The 22,500-nt window shown below is 36.4% G+C and overlaps 1 protein-coding gene across 1 annotated transcript in view; it reads left to right on the forward strand.

Moving 5' to 3' along the window:
- The window catches only part of LOC137644131 (uncharacterized), a 298,294-nt gene extending 275,890 nt beyond the window's left edge, over positions 1-22,404 (forward strand). The window contains exons 6-8 of the mRNA XM_068377105.1: positions 13,921-14,003; positions 17,114-17,240; positions 20,786-22,404. Coding sequence (XP_068233206.1) covers positions 13,921-14,003; positions 17,114-17,240; positions 20,786-21,041 — 466 coding nt within the window. The 3' untranslated portion in view covers positions 21,042-22,404. The remainder of the gene's footprint in view (positions 1-13,920; positions 14,004-17,113; positions 17,241-20,785) is intronic.
- Positions 22,405-22,500: the final 96 nt, after the last annotated feature.

A 22,500-nucleotide genomic window follows, 5' to 3' on the forward strand; every position in this document is an offset into this window, starting at 1 on the left:
GGATTTTGTAATTCATAGAATAGTTTGAATGGTTGAGAAGGATTAGACTGGATTGGTCACAGGAAATTATGAAATTCAGGAAATTAGCTGACCTAGAGTACGTTGATGACAATGTCCTTATTAGTAAAACACCACAGGATTTACAAAGTTTACTTACCAGAATACATGAAATATCACATGAGGTTGTGCTCAAGATAAACAGAAGAAAGACGGATGATGAGAACGGAATATGCAATGGAAGATGAAATATCATTGGAAGAAGAAAGGATTAATGAGGTGAAATCATTCAGATATTTAGGAGCTACGACCTCTAATACAGAATCTTGAGAATTGGAGTTTAATAAAAGATTGAAAAAAGCAAATTAGACAATGGCTAGGTTAAGTAAAATTTGGAAATCAAATAGCCTGAATTTACATAAAAAAAAAAAATCGGGATATATATCAGTTTAGTAAGATCAGTGTTACTCTATGGACATAAATCGTGGTATTACAATGAAACTTTATCCAACAGATTTTGTAAATTTGAGTACAAAGCACTCAGAAGAATATTGGGAGTTAAAAAGGCAGGACAGGATTAGAAACGGAACTATGAGAGAGATTACTCAAGTGCCATATGTGGATGATATCATGGTGAGGGGTAGAAGGAGATGGTTTGGGCATGCTCTTTTCACTCTCCAAGAGAGAATAGTTCACCAAACTTTTAACAGGGCTCCACAAGGCCCGCATACACACAGATACAGTTATATATATATATATATATATATATATATATATATATATATATATATATATATATATATATATATATATACATATATATATATATATATACATACATACACTGTACAGTAAGAATTACTATTGAATATGTGATAGACTTAAAACTTTGAAATATCGTACAGCATAGTATAAAATTCCATAAAAATAAAACACACTCCTCGATGAATAGACGAATGCACTCTAGTAGTAGAAAACTCAACTTTAAAACTGTTAGGTTAGGCTACCTGATTCTACATAAAGTAATATGACAAATTTTAAAGTAATTTGTATTTTTCCTAACGATACAACCTGGAGCTATTTATAAGGGATATTACTTTAAGCCAAGCGGAAAGAGGAGCCAGAAGAATTTCATAGAGGATAACCACACCAACCGCTAGTTAGCAGGAGGGGTTGGGAGGAGGGTAGCCAGCTACCCCGCTCACTCACATACCTGGGCTGAGCAACCATTTTGCTTTCTGGCAGGACTTTCAAGGGGGGACAGGGGTGGCAAGCCAATTTGTGTATATAGCTCAAGGTTTGTATTGTTAGGAAAAATACAAATTACTTTCAAATTTGTCTTTTGTTCTGTCACTAAATACAAACTCGACACTATTTATAGGGGATGACTTACCTCTTAGGAGGGAGGAAGCTCATGCCACTGGCTTTGGCATTTGACCAGGAGTTTTCTCCCCTAGGATATAGATCGTAGGCGGTTGGAACCATGCCCTCGCTAAAATAGTTGTGCTCTGCCCAATCAGTGGCCTGAGCAAGCTATGTGTTTGTGATACTAGCTCAGCGGTTCGTTCTATCGCTAGGCGAACGTCAACGTTTTTGGAGGAAAGACGTTCGGAGAATGTTTTTTGCTGTGCAGCAGCCCCCTGATGTGACCCATCCATCTCACCCTACCGTTGAACACTGCGATTGGGATATCGCCTGTGCGATAACGCGTCAGCACCAGAGACAACAGGCCGCCTGTGCGACAACGGGTCCGAAACGGGAGACTGACGCCCAACCACACTGCTAACCGCAGGTTGATAAGATCGCATCAACGACGAGAGCTGCTGTTTCATACGCAATAACATCAACCATTTAGGATCGCTGCTATGCGATACATTAGAAGCTTTTCCTAATGGAAAAGTGCCTTCTACCTCGCTTCCATATCGCTTCCCACTTTCAGGCGACGAAAGCCAGTCTGACGGAAGTGGTGGTGCATGAATCGTCACATCAGAAACAGGCATCAGCTCCGAATCCGACAGTATTACAACATTATCCACATCAGAACTCGTCAGAGCATTTCGCAGGCGAGCAACCCTCAGGGGACTGAAAACGCTCAGGCGTATCCCAGTTACTACAGCCCGGCAGCGGAGGTGATTCGTGCTGCTGAACGACCGCGTGAGTCCTTTAAGCGGTCTAGAGGCGTGCCGCCAGACCTCACCAACCGAACCTTCATCCGAGGAAGGCGATAACACACCAACCTCATCTTTCCTATGATGAGGGTGAGCGACCTGTGCTACAACAGCAGGAATGCTCAAGGGGACGTCTGCGCAATTGATGACGCCTCTCGTTCCCTTTCGCCGTCCGACATTACTTCTCCCATAGGTTCAGGTGCTTGAAAGAGGTCGTAGGCGAGCTTGAAAGAGGTCTTAGGCTAGGTGAACGACAGGATCGCGCAGACGCACCCTCCACAACACTAAACACATTAGAAACACTTTTCACATTAGGTTAGTCGCCTGAGCGACAACTTTTAAGCTCATTAATCTCGGACAAGATATGGTTTTTGTCCGCAGCTAACGATTCGACTCTTTCACCGAGAGCCTGAATCGCTGTTAACATACCCTTCATAGAAGGGTCCTTCGGTTGCTGATCTACCACTACCGGGGAAGGAATAGGATCAATGACATTAGGTAAGGACAAATCAACAGAACGAGATGAACTGCGCCTAACCCTGTCCCTCTCTAATCTTTTAATGTAACGTTCATAAGTTACCCACTCGCTATCGGTTAGCGAAAAGCATTCATCACACCGATCCCCTACATTTAACACAAATACTATGCGGATTCACAGAAGCCTTAGGAAGTCGGGTACGACAACCTTTAACACACTTCCGAAACACAGGGGAGGGGTTGGCCATATTGAATTGGTAAGAGAGAAACCAAAAACATAAACAAAGGTTAAATTACATAAATCAACCCAAAACAAAAAGATTTCAAGAAAAAATGAAAAGGAAATCAATTATGCAAAAGCCCACACTCAAAAAACGGAGTACATCACCAAATAACTGTTCAAAACAGAGTAAGTTTCGAGAGAATTTCCAATTGTTCCAGCCAGCAATGGCGGCAGAGAAGATCTGAAGGGTTTGGTATAATTCGACCTGTCTACCCCGAGGGTGCTAGTGTACACCTGGCCTATCTGCGATAGCCACGAGTTTTGAATTTCTGCCGGGCGTCTAGGGACTTTAGCCATTCTTATATAACCAGCAGGTAAGTTTTATGTTTAAAATTCAGTAATGTATAGCATTGTTTATTAACCATACTGTACAGTACAGTATTGTACGTAAATACTATTGTACTGTACTCTACAATGTGTAAATGTAGGTACATGTACAGTGAGTTGTCAAACGATGCGAGTAGTCCCGCCGAAAACAGTAAACAATTACAGTACACTAAGTGCATTACCATAGCTAATTAATCTGTACTGTAGGGATAGTACTGTACATATATTACAGTAATATACATTACAGTATCAGCAAGTTATGTTAGATAGGATCAACAGTGTCATGTTGTGATAAGTGCCTCATTGACTAGTGTTACGTACTGCACTGCATGTGTACTGTACTGTACTGTAGCCTTACCATGTACAGTATAGTACATAGTAGAGTATACGTGTGCACATGTACTGTATACTTAATGAAATGCGTTCATTCATTAAGACAATACTGTACTTCTACTGTGATATAAACCAATCAAAAACAATATTATGCAGTCCTTAGTGTGTTAGTTGACCGCACATAGGCAATGAGCAGCAAATTGTTAGGTTAAAAGTTAAGCCACTCTAGGGTAGCAAGTACTAGCGTATTCTAGCTTTTCACGCCTGTCTCTGATTACCTAATCACCACGAAGAGCAATGGCTGACTGTACTTAATAGCTAGGAAATGGAGCGAAAAGTTAGGTTAGGTTAGGATAAATCCCTTCAATTTACTTTGTTACTGATTAAAGCCATGAACCGGAAATTTTTCACACTTCTGCATTTAGCATTTTATGCCATTCCTGTTAATGTAATTCCCTCTTTTTTTTGTTTAACCTCACAAAAATTACTTGTTTTCCAGTAGGGTACTAAAAAAGGGTAATGTGCTGAGAATTTTGGCAATTTCTCTCAAAGAATATATCAAGCAAATGAATAGTAATTTGCCAGTGAAACTGAACACTACAGTAAAGCAGTACAGTACTGCAATGTTATTGTTATTGTTTAGGAAATGATGGTTGCTTATTAGTTAAACGTTATTCCGAAACATATGTAAGTTTCGTTCTGTTTTTCTATTATAAGATCATTCCAAACGATTTTGAACCAATTAAAACTTTTGGAATTTTGATGCGGAAGTAGACATACATGAATGTTTTCGTACTGTGCTTCATATATTTTTTACACCATTCTCTTTAGTTATACGATGAATGTATGTATGTAAGATGTACAGTGGAACCTCTACATACGAATTTAATCCGTTCCAGAACCAACTTCGGATGTAGAAAATGTTCGGATGTCGAAACGAATTTTCCCATAAGAATACATTGAAATAGGATTAATCCGTGGTTGAGCCCAAAAACCTATGATAACTTCTTAATAAACTACTACACATAATTTTCCCATGAAAATAATGAACACTAAATTAGATAATAGACATGTAAATAAGAAGAATAGACATGTAAATAAGAAGAATTAGCAAAAAATGATAAATAAGAAACGGGTCTTTAGCGTCACTTTACCTTAGAAACTCCAGCGCAGGTGTTGTTAGTCTTGCTACGCAGAGAGGAGACGGACGGGCGGCGAAGAGGTAGAGAGGTTAACTACGATAAACGTACACTACCGTAACTTATTCTAACTTACACTAAGTGAACTTTAACATAACTTAGCTTATTTTTCTTTTTTATAATTTATATTTTTTTTACATTTTCTTTTTTTCTTTTTGATGATTAATTTTAATCACTTTCACTCTCTACACTTAAAATTGATTTAATTTTTTTCTCTTCACTCTTTGCTGTTTTCTTTGAACCACTTCCTTCCTCTTCATCACGAGTTCGCTTCGTAGTTTTTTTAAAGAAGCTATCGATAGAAAGTTGCTTGGTACAGCTTTTCAGAATGTTTCGAAAATAAGTTAGGGAAACATCATCAAACTGCGCAACTACACGACAAACCTGCAATTTCTTTGGATGGTATTTGTCGATGAAGTCGACCATGTCTTGATATTTTCCTAACACCTCTTTTATTTGCGCGGAACTTATTGCAAGTTCACTCATACGGACGCCACGCTCATGCTTTTCAATAATTCCTTGCTTTACTTCTAAAGAAAGCATTCCCTTATTCCTTTTCTCACCACTACCACTACCACTTGCGAAACTAAGCCTTTTAGGGCCCATGATTTTCGTAAAATACCGTAAAAGGATGAACGTAAAAAATCACGATTAAAACACAATTAATAGCAGAACGCACAGGGCACAACCACACAAAGCCAACGAGAACAGAGGACTGACCCAAGCCACGCTAATTGAGGGTCCCTCCGAGGTTGAAGTGCTGCCTTCTATTGGCGGAAATAAAAAACACATCAGGCGCTATGAGCACCGACTACGCATACGAGTATTGTTTACTTCGGGTGTCGAAAAAAAAATTCGGGTGTAGAGTAGGAACGTGTTCGAATTGTACTTCGCGTGTCGAAAAATTCGGATACAACCGGTACGACGAAAATTGCTTACTTCGTGTGTCGAAATAAAGTTCGGGTGTAGAGTCAAAAATTTGCTCGAATTTTACTTCGGATGTTGGAAAATTCGGATGTAGATACGTTCGGATGTAGAGGTTCCACTGTACTTATGACAATTACAATAATGTTAAAGGCTATTAATATAAATCCATACTTCCTGCTACTCATTATCCATTAAGTACCAATCTGTTGTACTGATGTTTCCCCTGCCCAAAAATAGATTCACTAAGCAATATATGCACAAAGTTCCCTGTAAACAAAAAAATGAGCACCCTTTGGCCATATTACCCAAACTTTCAGTAAAGAGTATATTCACGGGTTCAATAGTAAATGCTAAAAAGGAGATAGGGACAGTCCCCAACACTGGTAATGTAAGATGTAGACCTACAAGGTTAGAAATGAGTTAATTTCTGTGTTCTATAACTTACAGTAGGGGATGCAGGAGGACCATGTGCCTAACCTCAGTTAGGCAGGGACCCTGCATACTAGATTAGGTAAGGTTAGGTTACAATTTGCAACTGTGTTTATAATAACTTATGGCCTTCTAAGTCATTCCTGGCATAATACGTTTGGTTAGGTTCGGTACACTTACGCTACAACTACCTCAGTGATTATACTTGCTATATTTTCCCATTTTATATTCATTTACACAATTGTTAGTAATAATGCACAAGTACTAGGTATTTTCTTAATTAGGTACAGAGTGATCTATGCATATTTCCTATTTCTGACTTTAGCGATACACTAATTTTTGGACCCCTCCAAAAAAAGTTTCCCCTTGACCATGCCAGATTGTTATTCATTTGGGCGGGGAAGCTAAAGAGAGTAGCTATTTTACACCAACAATAACAAGCAGAAATGCATAAAACATAAGACACCCAATTGGAAAAAGATAAACCTCATGTATTTAGGGAGAAATTAAATTAACATACAAATAACCAAAATGGGTTCATGTCTTTGGTGGGAAATTTACTCATACATTTGATATTATAATTATGAACTGTTAAACAACAAATTAAATTATATGCTTAACTAAACACATATTGAGCCTATTTTATGATTTTCTATATTGCTGGCAATGCCGAAACAGATTTTTTGTGTGACGAGACTTTCAGCTATGTACCCATCTTCCTTTACACTCATTAAATTTTACTCTTTTATGTGTGGAGTTTACTTTCCTGGCTTGTTTTCTTTCCTTTGCTCCCATCTCTTCCCTCATCAATCCCCTTTCTCTCCAGTCACATTCAAGACAACCAAAGTCCATTTACCTTCACGTTCGTTTCCCCCCCCCAACTTGTATTTCAATTTTTGTCGCTTTTCTAACCAGATGGGCCTACTACTAGTGCTTCTCTCACTTGACCTAACACTTCAATGGGTAACTATTTACATTATTACATCAAATAAGAACTGGTTAAATGAGGTCTTTCTGTATTTTCATGTATTTTGGATAGTTTTAATATCCATTAGTACAGGAAATTAATAGTTTCGGAGTGTGGCACTATTTTCCCTTAGTTCCAAACCTAACAATTTTCAGTAAAGTAATCAAAAAGTCCAAAAACACATGAAAATACAACTGAAAACCCAGAAAAATGTTGGAACCCTACGAGAACATGTTAATATTGGGAAGACTATGGAAAATGAAAAATTCTACAGTGGCAGAGATTACTAACGTATTAGAGTTAAATGAAGGGAATATGAACTAACCTAAATAACCCTCATCAAACCTGACCTAAATTGCCGTGTCCTTATTTACAGGTTTGGGGGTTTGACTATCACCCATGTAACCCTTTTTACCCAATTTGTATATTTTTTCCAACTACATTACGACAATTCCAAAAATTTTTGTCAGCAACATTTTCCCAGCAAAGTAATATTAAGGAAAAAATAATTCCTTTAACCTTCCTACTACATTCTCTACATCAAAACACCACATTTGCCTTGACCATGTAGGGAGGTATCTATAAATCTCTTTTGATAAATATTCCTGAATAGTCCACTGACCGGTAGGCATATTTTTTTCATTAAGTTACTAATGATGTACTGTATTTCTCTCAGACAATGAACACTCTCCATCACTTGGAGTACCCAGCATTAGGCCAATTCTCAAAACTAAAAAATACCAATTCAAAAATTATCTTATTTTCCCTCGCAAATAAATAGTTAATAAGATATACCCTAATATATCCTACGGTAATGGGGGGCAGGAAAGGGGAACCAGGGTTTTTGGGTGTGGAAAATTTACTGACGAATTGATAATTAATGGTAAAACTCACCTATTCTTTTCTATACATTATTCTCTGAGACGCATAACAAATCCACAAAATTAATTACACAAAATATGAGGATCCTCTGTAAAACTTAAGAAGCACGCCGCACTCAATATTAAAAAAAAATCACCTCCATGGAAAGAGCATGTGAAAAGCTATATAAATAGTATAGTTTTTATATGAAAGATTGAACAAGGTGGAATTAAATGAGGTCGATAAGTTTTTACCTCAACCGCCAATGTTTACTTTTAATGAGCCCTTTATCTCATTTTCTTACATAAACACAAGCAGTTCCAATTACAGTTTATAGGCTGAGAGCTGTGACATCATTATGACGTAATGGTTTCATAACCAATTACAAACAACTTCAGTCAAAAACCAAGTTTTACTATAGTCAATTTCTTTTAGCGATGCAGATTTGCACAGACTCGCAGCGGTGCCCTTTTAGCATGGAAAAGTTTCCTGATCGCTGATTGGTTGGACGAGATAATTCTAACCAATCAGCGATCAGGAAAATTTTCCGAGCTAAAAGGGCACCGCTGCGAGTTGGTGCAAATATGCCTCAATAAAAGAAATGGACAATAGGATTTCAGCGGAGTAATAAAGTTACCTTAACATCCACTGGTATCCGTGTTTGACCAGACACTTAGCATAATGACGGAAAACCAGCATTTCGGTTTTTGTAGCTATGGCAAAGGTAGCGCTTGCTCTTCTGGCGTTAATTTTGACAAAAAAAAACAATTCCTACAGATTGTGTGCAGTGCAATGTTGGTTAAGAAGAATTTTATTAATATTTTTCTAGTGGTGGTATTGAACGAGTGGTTGAATATGCTCAAAGACATAATTCAATTCTCAAAGAAAAGTGTTGCGAGTGCTGTGGAGCTATTTCTAGGATCAACTACAACAGGAATGCGTGTAGTGATGAAAGGACAAGAGGGAAGTAAAATATACATCGAAATTTAGTATTAATATAGAAATACGAGGGACAATACAACACTCCTGTAAAGACTGCCAAGACAAAAAAAAAAAAAAAAAAAAAAAAGAGAGCGAGAGACAGATTTAGATCATAAAGTAAGGAATTATTTGTGATTTACTTTATCATAATGTAAGGATTTATTTATGATTTACTTTAAGTGTGTGACCTGGGAAGGTGGGTCCCCAGCTAAGGGTTGTGACCTGGGAAGGTTTGTGACCTAGGAAGGGGGGTCCAGGAGGTTTGCCCCTAATAAAGGGTTGTAACCTGAGATCTACTAGGTTAGGTTACGTGGGTTTGTTAGGTTCTGTATCCTTTTACAAATTTCAAAAGTATTGAATAATCACGTTTTGTGACCTTGGCCCCCCACCTGGCTAGGGATTGTGACCTGGGAACTACTAGGTTAGGTGAGGTGGGTTTGTTAGGCTCTGTACCCTTTAAAAAATCTAAAAAATGTTGATTATTCGGTAATTTTGTATTGTATTACATGGTGTGATTTCACACAGGAAATATATGATTTCCTATAGCAAATAACGTGATTTAACCGATTTTGATGATCATTTCAATCGGAAATAAACAGATTAACCAATTCGGATAACTTTTAAGTTGACGAATTGGTTGATGTTATTACGAATGAAATGAATGTGAAAACCTGTTAAATCACGTTATCTACTATAGGAAATCATATATTTCCTGTGCGAAAATCACACCATGTAATACAATACAAATGTACCATATAAATGTTAACACTGTTGACATATATATTGAGTTAAAATATTTAAACAACAGATGTACTGAGGACGATAACATTAGCAACGTTACCAATGGTTGACAGAACTACCAACGTTGACGAATGGTACACAGTGTTACCAACGACACGATGTCATTTCTAGAGATAGAAATGATAAATATTTCCATACGTAAACTAAATAATTTTTCCATATAACTATTAAACAATAAATAAAAAGTACCAAAAGGCCACAGAACCTAACAAACCCACCTAACCTTGCCTAGAAGTACCCCGGTCACAAAACTCATATAATAAGCATTGGGGAATGACTTACTTTGATTCACAGTACTACCAACGGTGACGAATGGAACACAGAACTACCAACGACACGATGTCATTACTAGTGGCAGAAATGATAAATATTTCCATTCGAATATTAAATAATTTTTCCATATAACTGTTACACAATATATAAATAGTACAGAAAGACCACAGAACCTAACAAACCCACCTAACCTTGCCTAGAAGTACCCCGGTCACAAAACACGTATAATGGCTATTGAGGAATGACTTACTTTTATGAAGAAAACGTCGAAGTATTCGGTAACCTCGGAACAGAAACTTCTCCAATCGACACTAGTTTTCGAAGATATGTCGATACCATCCATGAGGGTCTCATGGTCCGAATGTTTATGCAAAAAGTGGATGGCACATAATATTATTTTCCATGGGGGTAGACGACTTTTGACCAAAAAAGTACCTTTATAGGCAGTAACGGTATAACCACAACGGCGTTTCTACTTAGTTTTACGAATGATGGATTCAGAATTGCAATAAAACACGTGAATGTCTTGCCTATAAGATAAAACAGAACGGCACTAGGGGCACTTTAAACCCTGAGGAATAACGTTGTGAGATTTAAGAAAATGCTCAACATTACCTGAAGTATCCAAAAAATCACCATGGAATTGAGCCACTGCTTTTAGGTACGGAATACTGCAGCCGCTACAAGTTTCTATAACTTGCTCCATCGCAAAATACGAAAAAAGAAACCGCACTTGTAATGCAGAACGCTTCACCAGGTCAAAGGTTACAACGGGAAAGGCATTGGAACAAAGGGTATGAAAAGACCGCTAATAGGGATAAAGGAAGTGGGGGGGTAGGGAGATATCTGCATAGGCCTAGGGTGGTGATTGGTTAAGGAAAAAACAAAGAACTCTAACGGGTAAACATGAATTAACTAAATACGGAAACTAGACCAGAGAAAGGATTTATAAAACAGAGGAGAGAAAAAGAAATAACCAACAAAAATAAATAAAAACAATATAGGAAGGTAAAATGGAATGAACGGTAAATAATATTGAATGGGAATATAAAATGAGATGATCATACCGAGAATTAACTGGATAAAAAAACTAGTCCAGAGTGAGTATTTATGTGCAACCAGGAAGAGATAAAGAAATAACCAAACAAATAAACCCAATATAGGAAGGTAAAATGGAATGAATGATAAATAATATTGAATGGGAATATAAAATGAGAAAATAACACGGTAATAAAAAGAGTAATTGGGGAGAGGAAACTCCTGCGCAGGGGGGTGATATATGCGCAGGTCGGAAACTGGTGCGAACGAACGTACGTACAAATGGGAAAGGAAATAACCAAACAAATAAACCCAATATAGGAAGGTAAAATGGAATGTATGATAAATAATATTGAATGGAAATATAAAATGAGAAAATAATACGGTAATAAAAAGAGTAATTTGGGAGAGAAACTCCTGCGCAGGGGGGTTATATATGCGCCAGTCGGAAACTGGTGCGAACGAACGTACGTACAAATGGGTGCTAATGTTAGCATGGAATGCTAACATTTGATCTACATCAGGTATGGAATGCTAACATTTAATCTACATCAGGCGTTGGCAGCACTGGTTACTGTATTACTACAAGAAATAACCTTTGAAATGGCTCCTCCCAAATATATCCAATTATACTGATTTGTATTTTCCTACGGTTATAATAAATACAAGAAGGAAATGTATAGAGAAGAAAAGGAGTGATTTACGATTATATATCGGTTCCCCAGTATGTTTTCCCCACCCAAAACCCCGGGTTCCCAAAGGGGGTCCCCCATTATCGGAGGATATAGATGTATATATATTTCTGAAACTATTCATTTGCGACGGGAACGAGTGTTATTTTCGAAGGGAGCGTAATTTTTCCTATAAGAAAAAGTAGTTGGAATCCTAGGTTACATTGCCATGTAATACACTACAATGAAACCAAATTCCAGTATTGTCCTGTTTTCGCACACCCAAAACCCCTGGTTCCCAACTGTGTCCTTCAGAAAGGGGGGGGGGCTTGTAACGGTAGAACGGCTTATGTGCAGTGGAAATAATGGTCAAATTCCTTGAAAGCACATCATCTACTGTCGTAAGAGACTTTTTCCTCATAGAAATGTTGTCCCGTGTTTTTCTATAAATTTACCAAATATTTTTTCAACTGGTTTTCTTGTATCTCGTTTCTGGTGTTTCCCCACCCAAAACCCCGGTTTCCCATTGGGATACCCAATAATTTTTAGGAGCCTTTGTAGGGTGACGGCCAGATCCGTTTTCATTCATAGAAAATGGGAATATTATAAAGTGGGGCAGACTGTGGCCGTCATTCTAAAATCGAGTTCGTAGAAAACTGGAATATTCTGAACTGTGGCCGTCGTTCTAAAAACGATTTTGGCGGGAGAAGCTAACTTAAAAAAACCCACCTAACCTATGCTAAAAGCTGTATCCTTACCCAGGGGGGCTTCGCCCCTCCGGACCTCCCCCCCCCCCTTACCTACTACAGGAGCGAGAAGATTCGTGGCCGGAGTAAGAACTCGAGCCACAAATTTTCAGGTAATTTAGGGTTTTTGGCAAAAAACATAACTGTGTGCGTTTAAGCACATATTTAAGATCCGTAGACCATTTCCAAACGTTTTTATTCTATACAAGATAACAGTCGGAGCGATAATAAGCAAATTAGGACGCTTGGCCGTAGCGCTACAAACTACCCAATTTTTATAAGGGAGGGAATAAGCAAACTTATTAACAGGTGATTTGCCCCATAATTCATGGCCAGATACGGATAAAACATAAGATAGCGAGTAGGAAAATTAGGCCTATATGATTCGTGAATTTGGCTACAAATTAAAGTATATATTTACTGCTTTTAACGCAACCACAGAGTTTCTGGGAAAAGTTGCATGGAAGAAAATCAACTGGAAGAGAACAAGATTATATAAATAAAAATATGTAGACAGGTGTAACAGTATACATATACGCTTCAACCTACCTTTCTTCGTCGATAACTCCCTGACAGTCACTGTAGCTTTTGTCTTCCTAATTCTTCTCATCATTCCACACATCCATTCTAAATTCCTCATTTCTGCCACATCCAACTTTATCTCCTAGCCTTAGTCGCTAAAGTCTCTGCCCTTGGCTATAATGGCTTATAGGCCTACTCGTCGGTTCTAAGGTAGGATTATTACTTAATAGTTCCGCGAGTGATGTTTGAACTCTTCTTAGGCTTTGGAATGCTATAATGAAATTAACTTGTCGATATTTTGATATTTCAATATCCAACCACAAGAAAAGCAATGTCACTGTGTCTTAAAACCGGTCAAGTAATAATAAGTCATGCACTACAACTTCTGACAACATAAACATAGACAGTTCACAAAATGTAAACATCGTGCAAAATATATTAATTCTTCTTCTTTGCAAACTAATTGCATACCAAATTTGTGTTCAACAGTAAGTTATCCGGATTAATTTCTGATTATTTAAGAATGTTTTGATTATGTGATACATATGTTGTCTCATGATTAAAACACACTCGGTTGATTCTAAGGTATTGTGTTTAAAAATTTAGCAAATTAAAATTATCCAAAACACTTGGCAATGAGTGACAGTTATAAGTAATACATTTTCTTTATATATTGTCTGCCCTCTCTTTTATTCTTCTCCTGTATTTCTCTTTCTCCCTGTTTCCTTAATCTTTCCCATCCCGAATACCTGCTTTTGAGCTATAAACTGGATTGTATCCAGGGGTACTCTTCCTTTCCCCATATTCCCCACTTCCCTATTCTTATTATTATGTTATATATTGTTAGTAGTCTCTAAAATCTAATGTATACTGCTATGCAATCAAAAGAAAATTCACTGATTTCCTTCTCTTGATTTCAGATACCGACATCTGCTGCATTCCCTGGAAAGAGTCCATAAGTATTTGTGCCATACACCAAACGATCGGCTGACAAGATTTTTACGTAAGTAGTAAGCTAACTGAGATTTAACGGTTACTTTCATTACATCTTAAGTAAAAATAAACTTACTTGTTTACTTGTAATGGGTTTAAATCCAACCCTCCACTGAAGTCGAGTGAACTACTTCTCGGGTAGGTCCATATCAATCATCTAACGAAACATTTTCATTATTTCTTATACAAATCTTTGATTGTGGCATCATCCAAATCATATGATCTTGTGAAAAGTAATGTCTTTAGTTTCTTCTTAAATTCAATTGCTCCCTTTAAGTCCTTCATTTCTAATACCTAACAAATATTATATACTAAAGAATTTATCACACTTTCGAAGTTATTTCAGGTGATGAAAAGTTCTTAGATGGCACTTAATGTTTAAAACGTGAATGACGAATGGGTTCAATGTATCAAAAAAGAAATATTCCACGTTGGTATGTTCCAAATTTTAAGACCAGAATTGAGAATAAAGGTCATTACGTTTTCTTAACATGTCTTACAAGCCGAACATATACTATACATACAGTATAGAAGATTCAGCTGATAGATATAGCTCATAAGAACGGTAAGACAATGTTCATTAGTTAATACTATGGAGCCGTGGTCATGGATAGAACTTGTGATGTTCCATCAACATACCACAACACTGAATCATGTACTATGAGTAATTGTTATGTACGGCCTAAATTGGATAAATTGTATTAGTAATTTATGTAAAAACAAGTTTAATTAAATTAGAAAATGAAATTTGTAGGTAAATAGATAATCAATCAGATAGTGTTATTTATATATATATATATATATATATATATATATATATATATATATATATATATATATATATATATATATATATATATATATATATATATATATATGTGTGTGTGTGTGTGTGTGTGAGTATATATATATATATATATATATATATATATATATATATATATATATATATATATATATATATATATATATATATATAACTTATCTCGTCATCTAATTCTCTGCCTCCTTCTCGATCGCCCTAGCCTCACTAGCAGGTTTCCTCTCATCACTCCCCACCACGTGCCCGCACCATCTCAGTTATGACACTTATCACCTCTGCAATCTTTAATATGCTTGCCATTCTTCTTATTTGATCATCTTGCAATCTTTCAATCAGTGATATTTCCATAACCTACCTCAGCATTCTCTTGTCTATTTTATCAAGCTTTGCTTCCTCTTTTCGCCTTGGGGCCAACATTTTCTGTCCATATATTGACACCGGTCTTATTACCGTCTTGACTGTTAGCTTGATTGGCATTTACTTATCACACACCACTCCAGCTACCTCCCTCCACTTCCCCTGGCTGTTTTTATCATATTCTCAACTTTAGCCTCACATGTTCCCCCTCCTCGACTTACCATCATCATCTCCTCCTACGCCTATTGACGCAAAGGCCTCAGTTAGATTTCGCCAGTCTTCTCTATCTTGAGCTTTGAAATCAGTACTTCTCCACCTGACTTATAGTAAATTCCAAGTATCTCAATTGTTCCCCCTGTTTTATAACCGACCCTCTACTTTTACTATTCACCATAACCTCAGATTTAACCACATTTACCTACAAGCCACTCCCCCTCCAAAATCCCAAGCCACTCTACAACAATTCTTTATAAGTCTTCCTCATTTTCAGTGATAATCACCAAATCATCTTCATATAGGAACTCCCACAACTCTTCATTACTGATCTCTTCACTTAACTTATCCATGGCACCACAAATAAAAGCTGGTTTAATGCTGATGACCCCTAGTGTAATCCAACACTAACTTTAAAGGTTTCTGTTTCCCAAACTGCTGTTATTACTTTTGTCTTTGTTGTTTTCTGCATCAACTAAACCATTGCAACCAACTTTTCTAGGACTACTTTTCCTCAAGTACCAAAATATAATTTCTCTTGGTACGGTATCATATACTTCTCTGGATCTACTAAAGTACAGAGGAACTTCTGGTTTCCATCTAGCCTCCTCTCCTGTAGCTCCCTTGCTATAAAGATGGCATTCACAGTCTCTCTTCCCCTCATGAATACATACTGCTGTTTCCTAATCTTTACAACCTCTCATTTAGTAGCCCCTCAAAAACTTTCAACCATGCTCTGTTAGTTTAATTCCCTTGTAGTTACCACATGCCATGACATCACCTTTCTGCTCAAATATAGATACCATTATGCTCTCCTACCAGTCTTTAGGTATTTTTTCCTCTTTCCTCTTAATAAAGCTAGCATCAATTCTTCCTCCTCTTTAGCTAGTATCTTGACCATTTCAATTTAAAACTTTGATGGACCTGGACCTAGTGCTTTACCATCTTTCATTTTACTCAATGTCCGCTTCACTTCTGTATTAAGTACCGCCAGCATTGGCCCCTTCACCCTTTGTGCTTCTCCCAGCTCCTCACTTATTTTTAGTATACAATAGTTGTTCAAATTAGTCTCTCCATCTCCTTGTAATGTCTTCATCCATATATATATATATATATATATATATATATATATATATATATATATATATATATATATATATATATATATACTAGTGTACGTGACCCATCAAAAATGACATAGATATTTAGATATATATGCACATACACACAACCCCCTCTCACCAGGGTATGACTGCTCTCTCTCTCCACTACCCGAAGGACGGGAAGAGTTGAACCTTACCTTATATATATATATATATATATATATATATATATATATATATATATATATATATATATAGAGAGAGAGAGAGAGAGAGAGAGAGAGAGAGAGAGAGAGAGAGAGAGAGAGAGAGAGAGAGAGAGAGAGAGAGAGAGAGAGATATACATATATATATATATATATATATATATATATATATATATATATATATATATATATATATATATATATATATATACATATATATACATAGAGAGATAGATGAACATTAATGAAAAAATAAGGAAAGATATTCGAGACACCATTATAATTGTATGATTTGGGAACTTGCGATGCACATATGAACAATTGATATGTTTTTGCATTCCAAGGAGTTAACAATGTATGCAAAACTTTGAGATTGATGTAACCTGATTTCCACCTACAATAAAACTTCCTTCTGCAGCTTTCCTGAAGGTCATAGACTGCGCAGAGACGGCTCGTTTGAAGGAGAGGTCTTGCCATCGCCCCAACGTCACCATCAATGTTTGGAACCAGATTTTGCGTTTGGAGATGGGACCCGAACTATGCAAGTGAGTCTTTTAAAAACTTTCGTTTCCTGTGCCAGTACCTCTCTAGTCTAAGGAATATTCAGATATCTATATAAGGACGATAGTCTATGATTTTATTTCTTAGACTTTATCCTTGTTTTTGTCAGGCGCCGTTGTAAAGGCTATGCCTCACCCCAGAACCTGAACCTGAACAGGGCTGATCCACGAGTTATTCTCCATGGCGGTTCTCCCAGAGCTTAGCAATGTTACGGAATTGGAAACAATTTAAAGCTCATGCTTAGGATTATTCAGATATCTATATAAGGACGATGAATAGTCTATGATTCTATTTCTTAGACTTTATCCTTGTCTTTTGTCACAGGGCTGATCAATTTTTATGAGTTATTCTCCTTAACGGTTCTCCCAGAGCTTAGTAATGTTACGAAATTGGAAACAATTTAATGCTCATGCCTAGGAATATTCAGATATCTATATAAGGACGATAAATAGTCCATGTTTTTATTTCTTAGACTTTATCCTCGTTTTTGTCACTGGGCTGATCCATGAGTTATTCTCCATGACGGTTCTCCCAGAGCTTAGCAATGTTACGAAATTGGAAACAATTTAAAGCTCATGCCTGTAATGATTAGATGATAGACCTACCTTTCGTTTTGTTACTTTTTTATATAATTAGTTAGTTATTCTTTTCCTTATGCTTTCACTGTTATTGTGTATTTAAATCATCCACTGGTTCCAGCCTTACCACAATGTCTAATTTCTCTTCGTGTAATGTTGGTCCAGACTTCGATGATCATTCACTGAAACATTATTATCCTCTTCAACTTTTGGTATTCATAGCTTACTAATTTCTTTACTCCCATAAAAAAGGACATATGGTGTACAGAGTAGCTTTTCATCCATTTCTACAATTTAGTTGAAGGTTCATTCATTTATTTATTTCCTTATTTCCTTTCCTCACTGGGCTATTTTTACCTGTTGGAGCCCTTGGGCTTATAGCATCTTGCTTTTCCAACTAGGGTTGTAGCTTGGATAGTAATGATAATAATAATAATAACTACTGTAGTTAGAAATCAGATGAATTAAAACTTTAACAAAGAAACTCGTTCACAGTATGAACGCCTTCAGTTCTTTCATCTTCACTTTCTGTGAAGAAATGCCAAATATGAAATTTCGATTAAATGCAAATTATATCTCACTGTCAGTTGATTTGTGTATTTTCAAAATAATTCCTCTAAATGCATGATAATCCTTAAATAAGACACAAGAATATGAATTGATATTATCCATGTTTTTTTAGCTTTTTATCAATTTATAAAAATTTCCCTTCTCTTTTTAAGAATTTTGTCATCGCATCTAAATATAAACAAGGGATGACAATAAACTAGTATTACTAGGCAAGCAGTTAATTCTAATAGCCAGGCCTTCTCCATCATGAGGCTCAATACTACACAGTATTCTAGAAGTTTTATTCCAGCTGTGACCAAGTTGTGGAATGATCTTCCTAATCGGGTAGTTGAATCAGCAGAACTTCAAAAGTTCAAAGTTGGAGCAAATGTTTTTATGTTGACCAGGCTGACATGAGTCTTTTTATAGTTTATACTGTATATGACATATCTGTTTTTGACATTGTCAATAGTTTATATAGGACATATCTGTTTTGACGCTGTTACTGTATTTAGAATGATATATTGTTAATTTATTCTCATCATTTATGTATTTCCTTATTTCCTTTCCTCACTGGGCTATTTTTCCCTGCTGGAGCCCTTGGGCTTATAGCATCTTGCTTTTCCAACTAGGGTTGTAGCTTGGCTAGTAATAATAATGATAATAATAATAATAATATCAGTATCAGCTTACTCAGTATTACTTTTTATTACTCAATCAGTGAAATCTAACATTAAATACAACTCTAATATCAGAATTATAATCTTACTAAACTTTAAAGCAGTGGTTCCCAACCTTTTTCCTGTCATTTCCGCCCTGCACCCAGTGCAACCCTCCAGATTTCCCCTTTCATGTGTATGAGGGAAAGAGTAGTTGAAACACACTGTGACGACTTAATAATTTATTTTTCCATTATACAAATATACTGATAGACAAATAGTTACAGAGTAAAATGGATAGAGAGCGGTTAGTAACAACTAACTGCATAGCCATAGAGCTATGAGGATAGTTGTTACTAACCGCTCTCTATCCATTTTACTCTGTAACTATTTGTTTATCAGTATATGGAGAGCGACTAGTAGCAAAATAAAAGGACTTTTGTTTATTCTTCTACTTCAAAATTGAATTATTGAGAAGGTTGAAGCTGCTTCTTGTGCACCAGTGTATCAATATCAGGGCTAGCTTTGTCACCTGATATTTTTTTTAGTTAATAGGTAGTGTAATTATTTCCCCCCTGGTAGCTTCAAATTTCCCCCCAGGGGGAAATTTTCCCCAGGTTGGGAACCACTGCTTTAAAGGAAATAAAAGTCTAGTAAATTCTTAACAGTATTTTTTTTTCTTTTTTTTTTGCACAATTAGTATAGGATGCTCACTTACTGTGATAAATCTTCAAGTGACTTGAAGTGAAAATATGAACGTCAGTGAGAACAATGTCACTTTTTTTTAAGAAAATAGATAAGAGATTTATTGTTGTAGAGTTAATTCTAGAATTTTCATTAATAAAAATCTAATAAAAAAAAGTTTTTAGAATCTGCATATTACATTCTTTTTATCTAGGACGAAAATAAGTTTCTGGAAACTAGTTAGAAATACTAGGTTCAGGTTCAGGTTCTAGGGTGAGGCATAGCCATTACAACGGCGCCTCCAACGTTTATCTTCTTGTACTGTTTTGTCTTTTCTTCCACATCAGGTTTAATACTTCTTTTTTCTTTTCTATATTTGTTTCACTAAATAAGAATAATCCTACTATTTTCTTTAAGTCCTACTATTAAGATGAAATGTCTGTTATGTCATTCCCAGAAGATAGTTATGATTCACTACCTACACACTAAATTGCTTTAAGATAGTGAGAGTAACTGGATAATTTTAACATCTAAAGATAATGGCCTAACGTAAAGTTTATTCATGAATAATAATATTAAGATGAGAACAAAGCCTGTAGTAATTTGCTGTAGCTATTGACAAAGGAGAACAAATCGAATATCTAATTCATGATTCTAAAGTGTGTGAGCAGTTCTTCTAGGAGAAGTACATCCCAAAATCAAACATTTGTTCTCTAGTCTTGGGTAGTGCCATAGCCTCTGTACCATAGTCTTCCACTGTCTTGGCTTAGAGTTCTCTTGCTTGAGGGTACACTCAAGCACACTATTCTATCTTATTTATCTTCCTCTTGTTTTGTTAAAGTTTGTTATTGTTTATATAGGAAATATTTATTTCAATGTTGTTACTGCTCTTAGAATAATTCATTTTTCCTTGTTTCCTTTCCCCACTGGGCTATTTTCCCTGTTGGGACCCCTGGGCTTATATCATCATGCTTTTCCAACTAGGGTTGTAGCTTAGCAAATAATAACAATAATAATTTATAAATAAACTTGAAGTTAATATGTATTTATCCTCGACAGTTCATTGAACACCCAACGGGCGTGTCTCCTGGAAAACGGCTACGTCAACAAGGAATGTGGCGGGGAAGTCAAGGAGAGCCTCTACAGCAACGTCTCTGCCATCTTCCTGGCGACGTGGTGCCGTGTGCCATTGCCTCCTAGTCTGCTGCCTTACGTCATCTCCTCGTCTAGTCAATTCACCCCTGCATCTTTCATCACCATCGTTAGCGCATGCGCTGTGCTGCTCTGGAGAAAACGAGACTGTTTGGGTTGCTGACCCTCGGTGTATTGCTGATTTCAGCTTGGTGGAAATGATAAGACTATCTTAATTGAAAGTAATTGCTGCCTCAGTGACGTTAATTTTGTAATGAACTTTTTTCCTATTTTTATCATCTTTTTCCCTTTACTTTATTCCGCCAGTAACTAGGAAATGGACTTATTTCATGAGAAAGGTAATGGAGACCATATCGTTCATAATTCTTCTTCAATATATCAGTACACATAAAAGTACAGATATTAAGCAGCAGTAAAAGTTCATTACAAAATTAACGCCACTGAGGCAGCAATTACTTTCAATAAAGCTTGTTCAAAAAGAGGGTCTATTCCCGAAAGACAATCTTTAGTCTCATCTATATATTGATCTCGTATTTCTCTTGTTGTATTTGTGTTCGATTTCTTTATTACCAGTGAACAATTGACTAGTGTTCGTCAGTGAGCTTAAAAAGGACCAATTATCAAATTCTTGGATCAAACTGGAACTTGGCGTATTGCGATGAGGCTGTGTATGTGTTTCCGTCTTGAAGCTTTATCCAGTTTAGCGTATGAAAATCGCATGAAATTATAATATGAGAAAAGCATCTACAGACTATTTTCAGTTATTTATGAAGAATTTGCTCACGAGGAGCTCTGATGAACTCAGTCGAAGAATAATTGTTATTTTATTTAGTACTACTCTCAACATTCCAGTACCACGGACGTTTTATCTATGTATATAACCTTTTCATTTCACTATTTTTATTCTTTGATAAAGGATGCATTGTTCTTATCCACTTGTAAGCACAAATACGTCTACTTATTCTTATTCAATAATGAAAGATGATAGTTTATGCCGTTTCACATTGAATGAGAAAACTGACATTTTACAGATGTGAAGGGATGTTGAAATTTACATGTTTCAACATCTATTTCAAATTTGGCTCTTTCACTTCCTGACTTTGCCTCTTTATCATACCTTCCATGTTAACAGGATTTTATTTCTTTGACCCTTAAAGGGCACTTTATGAGAGCAAATTCCATTGATATGTGTAGTTTCTTCAGAGAATAGGTCTGCTATCATCCTGGGAATAGATGTGTGTATGTATGTAAGTGGCATGGTATGCAAGTAGGCTACTATAGGATTTGTTGAAACTAAATGCTCTCTGCGTAGGCCTATTGCATAATCAGGAAAAGAGGAAGATATGTTACTTTTAAAAATGCTCACTTTTTGTGATGTGGGTGTTACCTCATAAGGTAAGATAAGACCACTCCTAAAAATGGGTTCCATAGAGGAAGATACTCTTACTATCCTGTTATCATTCAATACTAGGCATTACAAATGTGGAGAATTTTTATCTGAATGGTTGAGTGGGAATTTAGTCCAGGAAAGTCTCCCTACGGCAATTACCCAAAGCTCAACAGGGGAGGATAATGAGCACTTACTCTCGGGACACAAACGCCATGCTAATACTTTACTGCCA

This window comes from Palaemon carinicauda, chromosome 7 (assembly GCF_036898095.1).
Source record: "Palaemon carinicauda isolate YSFRI2023 chromosome 7, ASM3689809v2, whole genome shotgun sequence".
In the NCBI taxonomy this organism is placed as follows: domain Eukaryota; kingdom Metazoa; phylum Arthropoda; class Malacostraca; order Decapoda; family Palaemonidae; genus Palaemon; species Palaemon carinicauda.